The sequence below is a fragment of the Girardinichthys multiradiatus genome, chromosome 12, assembly GCF_021462225.1.
Source record: "Girardinichthys multiradiatus isolate DD_20200921_A chromosome 12, DD_fGirMul_XY1, whole genome shotgun sequence".
Lineage (NCBI taxonomy): Eukaryota > Metazoa > Chordata > Actinopteri > Cyprinodontiformes > Goodeidae > Girardinichthys > Girardinichthys multiradiatus.
Window position 1 is genome coordinate 43,487,175 of NC_061805.1, and position 8,286 is coordinate 43,495,460.

The 8,286-nt window shown below is 41.1% G+C and overlaps 1 protein-coding gene across 1 annotated transcript in view; it reads right to left on the reverse strand.

Moving 5' to 3' along the window:
- rtn4r (reticulon 4 receptor) overlaps nt 1-5,009 on the reverse strand; it is a 78,950-nt gene extending 73,941 nt beyond the window's left edge. The window contains exon 1 of the mRNA XM_047380338.1: nt 4,444-5,009. Coding sequence (XP_047236294.1) covers nt 4,444-4,465 — 22 coding nt within the window. The 5' untranslated portion in view covers nt 4,466-5,009. The remainder of the gene's footprint in view (nt 1-4,443) is intronic.
- Nucleotides 5,010-8,286: the final 3,277 nt, after the last annotated feature.

Below are 8,286 nucleotides of genomic sequence, written 5' to 3' on the forward strand. Positions count from 1 at the left end.
ATAGGTACATTATGCTCTCCACTTTTAAGCACGTAGAAAAAGTATGGTGTTAAGGAGGTGCTCAAGAAGAAACTGATGTTTCTCCTTGAGCAACTGTGGTTACATTCTGATGCAACATGGCTGACTATGATTACGGGAATACATTATTTTAAATGGAAATATCATATTTTTCATGATTCTAATCAAATATAGCTGGCAGTATTGCTTTTGTTTCAACAGATTAATAAACATTTTGTACACCAGAACTTTGAAATCCCAAGAAGCCGAAACAGATAATCCGACTGAAGAGTTGAGAATAAATGCTAGAAATCTCAAAGTTTAGGAGGAACAATCAATCTGTCTGCTGCAGTGATCAACATTATTCCCAAATTCTGGTCGTATAGCAGCATTCAAATTCCACGACCCCTGCAGACTGCCTCTATTGTGCAGAACGGTGGTCCCCTCATTGGTCATATTGGCTGATGGACAGTTTGAAAAATTCAAGTAAACTGCATTCCTAATGTAGCAGCCAATCTTTTCCTTGTATTGTTGCAGCATCCTGGTGGATTTTGATAATAGACACCTTAGCAGGAAAATAGATTTCTGTCTTTATTCCGTTTTAATTCCTGGACCTTCTTGAAACCTCCCTATAACTCATAGAGTACTACACACATACAAATTGTCCTGGTAGCCCATCTATTGTGATTGTGTAAACAATACACAAACATTACGACAGATCAATTTTACATTCCCTTTTAAAGCGGCTTAAGATGTCTTGTCTCATTGTGAAGTCATGACTTGGGATTTTATCTCACCTGCTACCCCTCATGCAAATCAGTCTTTTTTTTTGGCCTCTTTTTCTTTTTGCAGACAATCTTTCCGTTAACAGCCTAATGTGCTCTGCATCCATCTTGTGGCCTGTTTTTAACAAGACAGAGAGTTTTTGTGGAAGGGGGAAAAAGGTACTAATTTGACATAAAAACCCCTCATTATGTTGTGGTTTAAGACTCCTGAAGAGAAAGCTTTCAGTTCCACCATAATGGTTTTATCCATTCATTTGCACTTTATTGGCTGTGCTTGGCAGTAGACAGGGAGCAACGGCACCCCCGAGCAACAGCTTTCCCACCGAGGCATTTGATCATATGCTGACTGGGTGAAAAAGAGTGTAAATTAAAGTCCCTCCTCACCATGACACTTTAAACACGACAGGCTATATTTTCTCAGCCAAATCAGGAGCCCAAGAGATGGATACCAATTATAACTGCATCCGGAATAAAAAAAAAGGAATCAAGGAATCAGACATAGGTGTGTGTCAGTAGCCTGGTGCTAAATCACAACAGCAGTTGGATGATGAAAACTTGCCCAGAGGGTCTGAGGGACCCAGAGCCATTCTTTGCACAATGATGGGATGTGCAGTTGAATTTGCATCACTCTGTGACATCTCAAAGAGAATACACAAGCAGATGTGCCTCTTTGATTTTCCTAGCTGTGAGATGCAGTTATGTGGGTCCACAATAATCTGTGGCTTTCTTACCATGATCCTTCAGTTTTAGCCAAGTAATGAACATCGTGAGAAAGATAAAGTGTGTAAAGCATGTTGCATAAGATCTATATCTGTGTGTGTGTGTGTGTGTGTGTGAGTGAGTGAAAGAGAGAGAGAGAGTCTGTGGTCATGTGGGTTTTGGTAGCAACTGGACTTTAACGCATGTTAATGTATCAAACTAGTTGGTATACACACACACACTACAGATACACACAAATACCTTTCTATTTCTATCCTTATCACAATATTGTATTGAGTTCCATTAATTTGAGTAACTCCATCCCTAACCGAAGTCCAAATTCATACTTCCCAGTCTGCTCAACAATCTGCTCGTCAAAGCCTGTGTGAGGTCAATTTTGTTATCTGCGCTGTACCACTAAGGTTTGCCAGGACTCTCCATGGATGTCTGCGTGCAGCCTAGACTTTGTGAGCACTCTGACTGTGAATGCCAACAGTGACAATAATGCTAGTTAAATAATTTCATATTAGGTAATAATTCTTGCTAGTGATTTTTTTAATGATTTATGGAGATAATTTCTCAAAAACACTCAAATTTCTTTTATATTTTTTGTCTGAGGACTTTGTATTACACCATATTTCCATTTATGTTGGTTCTTATTCCTGTTTGGGCCAACTGGTTTTCAGGAAATGTGACAAATCAGAACCCCTGGCCAAACCGCAATAACTGTGAATAAGCTCCTGATTGCAATAATTTGTTTAAGCATTATATAACCTTACAATATAATTACTTTATATTGTCCGCTGTGTACTTTTCAACCCTTCCTGATTCCATTTGAGACCTGTAAACAAACAATTTTCTTCCCAAATACCTAAAGCATAACGTTTAGTCTTTATTGTAGCAAAGTATGTACAAGAGTATTTAATGAACATCGTGAGGAAGATGTGTGTACAGCATGTAGCAACTTCCTACCCTCACCTATGGGCATGAACTTTGGTCATGACCGAAAGAACATAATCCTGGATACAAGCGACTGAAATGAGCTTCCTCCATAGGGTGGCCGTGTACTCCCTTAGAGACAGGGTGCGGAGCTCGGCCATCCAGGAGGGGCTCGGAGTAGAGCCGCTGCTCCTCCACATCGAGAGGAGCCAGTTGAGGTGGCTCGGGCATCCATAGCGGACGCCTTCCTCGGAGGTGTTCTGGGCATGTCCCACCGGAAGGAGACCCAGGGGACAGCCTAGGGGATGCTGGAGGAACTATGTCTCTCAGTTGGCCTGGGAACGCCTTGGGCTCCCCCCTGAGGAGCTGGAGAAGATGTCTGGGGAGAGGGACATCTGGGTGTCTCTACTGAGTCTGCTGCCCCTGAGACCTGGTCCCAGATGAAGCGGAAGACAACGAGTACGAGTATTTACAAGAATTATGGAGTTCAACTGAAACAAAAACTTTCAAATAAATACATTGTTTTTAAATTGCATATTCTTATTTTATTTATTTTGGTTTTGGTCTCCATTTATCCCTGTTGGCTCCTCTAAAATATAGCTAAATGTGATCTGACTAAAATAACTGTTAATAGTCTCCTGTTTGTAGATACTATAGATTGGATTCACATAACTACATTTCCTTGCAATAGACCAACAGATTACAGAAAATTACTTTTAAAGTGATGATTGCTATCCTCTTGGCTGGTTCAGTAAAAAACATCCTGTGCCAGACTGCTCCTTTTTGTACCTGAAAAAGTCAATACAAACGACCAAAGCACACAAAGTAATGAAAATGTGTATGAAGAAATGACCAGCACAGATCCTGAAAAGATAACAAAAACAAGTATGCACACACAACTTTGTGTTTCTATCCTTATTAGGACAATATATTTATTTCCGTTGATTTTAGTAACTGTGTTTGCCTATCTCTGTACACTTTAGCCCCAACCCTAACCAAAAACTTATCTAGCACCACATTAGAACTGGGCTTTGATCCCCATAATGCCCATAAGTCTTGAGAAGGTAGGTAAATGTGCTGGAAAAGGTCCTAAACAGGCTACATAAACAACTGCACACACACACACACACAGAGACACACACACACACACAGTTATCTCATAGTGCTGCTTGTCAGGCAGCACTCACCAAGTCCATATTATTATCTCTGCACTGCATTAAACATAAGCTTTTTGCACAAAAGAGTAGGCTTGGGTACAGGCAGGTGCGGGAAGACAAGCATGCCAGGTGCTTCTTTATCCATCCTCTTCGATCTCTCCACCCTCAAGCACGTACGCGCACACACACAAAAATACCCTTGGCTTGCCAACAACCTGACCCCCTGCCAGGGAATTAAATTCTTAACCATTTCTGGCGGGAACGGGATCGCGTCCGCACTCTCATTAAAGCACCTCCAGGTTCAGTCCAAAAGCTACGCGGCCCAGTTTCCCGTCACTTTGGCGGCACCCTGAGAGAGACGATGCCGCAAAAACACTAATTGTAAGCCAAGAAGCTGGAGAGGGATGTGGTGTTAGTGAGCCGCCAAGCGGACCATCTGCAGCCTCTATCAAAAGAAAAAAAACAAAAGCTAAATCTGATGCCTGGGTTAAGTTGCGAGATTGGACACCATAAACAGAACAACAAACTATGGTTTATTTATTCAGAGATACAACGCAGAGGTTCACGATTTTTCTGAAATATGACTAAATTAGTCAAGGTCGTTTGCATCCGCAACTAATACTGGCGCATTATTGTCTTATATTATAAAAATGCATGTTGTCATTATGCAAATAAAAGGTGTTTTTGTCATATTATATTAGTCGTGGATCAGGCATCAGTTTAGCTAAAATACCATCAAGCCTCCGGAGTAAACTCCTATAAGAACAGCTGGTTTAATTCTCTCACTGTTCTGTCATCGATGTAACCAATGCGCACAGACCCATCGAAATCCTCCGATTTATTGTGATAACTTATTCTCCACTTACCATCAAAAACGACGGTCCTCATGGTTTAGATGGGGGTGAAATCCAGGAGTGCTATAAATCCAAGTCGAACAACTCCCGCTGCTGCGCAGAGATAGATAAGATATCCGCTATTTACTGCAATTTATGGGGTGATTGCAAATCCTAGCAAGTAAAGGTGGGGGAAACGATCAGATTTGCACCCTTCAAACTTTAGCCGTAGGTCTTCCCAGGTGGGGAGCCACGTCTCCGCTCGTACCCTGGCTCAGTCATGTGGATGAGGATTTCAGGAAAAAGTCAGCAGTAAACATCCAAATTTAGATCAGCAGACTCGACACCTCCCCGAAAATGTGGGACGAGCAGACAGCTCTGGAATAACAACACAAAAAGAAAAAAGAGCTCGAAGTGTTATTGCAGTTGTAGAGAATCAACAAAAAGCTCTGAATCCATATCCAGAACACATCCAGTTCGAACCACTGTTTTTTTTTTTTAATCACTGTATATTTTCCAAGTGCACAGAGAGGAAAGTGTGCGGCATGAGCTTGGACTACAGCCGCACTGGTGCGCATCAGTGTGTGTGCGTTCATCGGGGCAGGGAGGAGATGAGGGGCGGCGAGGTGAGTCTGGCGGAAAAAAGAGACAGAAAGAGAGGGGGAAAGCAAATTCAAAGGATAAATCTTTTATGGCTATGTGTCACGGTACAGAAAATATCTCCCCTTTTATTCAAAAAGAAAAGTTTGAATATTTATAATGGCAAAAAATGCCTCGAGGCTATTTCCTGCCAGCAATTTATGATGCCCGCATTTAGGCTATTAATAGAAAGTGGTAAAATTACAAGGTTTTGCAGTGACTCGCAGACCTAATGACATTTTTTGCACTTCCGTGCCTGCGCCCTGATTAATGTTTTATGCACAGGGGTTTGGGGGTGGTGGCGTGGCAGTGGAGGTTGGCGACGTGCGGCGAATCTATTTGTGTCGGACTCGGCCAGGCGCACAACATGCATAGAAAAAATAAGCCCTAAAATAGAGGCACAGAGCCAAGCCTAATGCTGGGACCCGAGCTTTCCCCGGAGAAACTCCTGCTCTCATGTCTTCATGACGTTCCCCCATACCATCAGAAGAAAACAGATTTCCATCCTGTCTGTTACCTAGACAGAATAAACTTTATTTTAGTGAAGTATTTGTGTATAACAGGCTACGCCTATATTTCCTCAGTAATCATGATTTCCCGTGTTAGATGCACAGAACCCTTCATTTCTTTTGCATACATTTGTGATGACTTTTACTAAGTGATTGAATGCTAAACAGCCCAGCCGCACTGTCACTGCTGATTATACCAGAGACTAATTCAACGACGCTCATCGGGTCTGCACATAATGCTGGGCCTTTCTCAAACCCACGAGTGCTGGAGGTCTGAACGTTATCTTTAGGTGTTACACGCCCCCTACCGGCGAACATAAAAATAATGTATTTTCATTCTCACAGTAACAGAATCTCGGTGATGCCCACAGTATCTTAAAGACTGCAATGGATCAACATGTAGGCTCTAGCAGAGAAAAAATAAATGTCACAGCCAAGATAATGTCTTCCTTTTTTTAAATGGTTGTTCCTAGTTGTCTATTAATTCCACTGACAATTATGGACTGGCAATAAAAACACAGCTGGCTAATAATACGTATTTCAGTGCGTTTTTAAAAAGTGCTTTGCATGTTCTGCTTTGTGAGTTTTTGAGTTGATGACATCAAAAGAATGAAACTGAACAGCTGTTGGAAAACAGCGAACGAGCAACTTTTGCAATATTTTAAAGTACTGGAGAAGCATTCTAGTTGCAAGGCGACTGCAGATATGGCTGTACCATATCTAAACTTAACTTAGACAGTCAATTGCAATATTTTCTTACAGAGTCTCGTATATGTTATTAGGATCAGGGGAATATCACTAGGTTGGATTAGGTAAAATTTGACAGATTTCAGTTTGTTTGTGTTAAAATGAAGGGATAATTTGGTATGGAAATACAGCACTTATTCATTTTATGAGTGCCAGATGTGGATGTATTTTGCGTGGGTCATTGTCCATGCTGAGGAAGAGAAAAAGAGGAAAAAAGCAACTAACCCCTGCCCTCCCACACCCCCGCCCAGCATGATGCTGCCACCACCATATGTCATCTGTATCATGGGTTCTTCAAGGTGATGTACAGTTTGTTTCCCACCATGTGCATATTGGACAACAAGTTACATTTCCTATTCGAGCTGTCGATCTCAGCAGCTCCTCTAGACTTACTATGAGCATCCTCTCTGCTACTGTGATTAATGCTCTTCTTCCCCAGCCTGTTGGGTTAAATGAATGGCTGTCTTCCTTGGTTTTCAGATGTGCCATGCTCTTTCCATTTTTTGATGATGGGTTTAACAGTACTCTATAGGGTGTTCAAGGCGATTGTTTAACAGATATATTTTTAAAACCTAATCCTGCTTCTGCACGACTTTATACCTGGCCATATGGTGTGTTCCTTTGTCTTTGTAATGCTACTTATTCCTTAATGTTCTTAAACAAATGTCTGAGGCCTTAACAGATGAGCTGTATTTATACTTTGATTAAATTACATATAGTTTCACCCGATTTGCTAATTAGGTGACTTGGCTGAGCCAGTTTGTTGCAGCAGATTTTATTTAGGGGTATCAGATTAAATACAGCTAGATGAATGCCAATTTTTCAGATTTCTTCTAAGATATTTGGAACATGGCTGTGGTCTATTAGATAAAATCTCATTTTAAAAATTTAAGTTTGTGGTTGTAATATGGAACAATCAAGGGTTATGACATTTTATAAATGTATGTTTGGCACAAGTTCAGATGCTCATAATAATTGCAATACACTTTGTAGATTGAGACAGATAATAATAGATAATAAAAGATTACAACAGCGAACAGGTGATTGGAAACCACGGCCAGGTGGGTGGTTTAGTCAAGTGAAATAGGGGTATACAGTAGGATAATCTCAAGCTTACAACCACCACCAGTGTTGAACACACCATCATAATATGTCAGCGAGCCACTCGCTTGGTATTTGCTCACAGTGGGGACGAGCAAGGCCAGATGGCCTGTAGAGACATGGGCCAAAGCTGCCACAACAACCCGCTGAGAACGAGGTCACTCCACACAAAAGGAGATGCTGTCACCTTTCGTGGTTGTCTCTGTCTCTCCTGATTTATCCAAATGTGCCCAGCTGGATAAATACATGCATGTGTCTGTCCTGCCACACTGTTATATAGCTCTGCTTTTGAAGCTTGTCAGAGACTGTATAGTTAAGGTAAAGAGATGGGAAAAGTAAGTGGAGTAAATAAAATCATGTGTAAGGAATCAGACAGCATACACCTGTCCATTTTACTTTGTTAACATTTATTTGTTGCATCTTTTAAATTGTACCATTTTTATTTTGCACAGTCCATCTGACAATACAGTACAAGAGTAACCCAGTTCTGGAGGCGGGTTAGATGATAAGCAACTCTTCTAACAGAAACTACACTCGACAGAATAAGAACATGCCTTGCATATATAAAAAGGATCCTAATTAAGTCAAGGCAACATCGTTGACATTATTGCAAGGTGTTCTCAGACAATAATCCCTCCTAAATATATTTTAAAAAAGAATAAAAATGTTATGCCTGAAAAAGAGCTTCCATGGGCCAGGAAGTTGAGGGGATGCATCACAGATGATTACTTCCTCCTGGAACATCAAATAACATGCTTGCGAGTACTCCTCTCATTCTGCTATTATATATCACAAAGACATGAGGGAGTAAGTGAAGAGGACACAGGTAAATTGCCAAAGGGAGCTTTGACACTGGAGGCCTTGCACAATGAGCAACTAT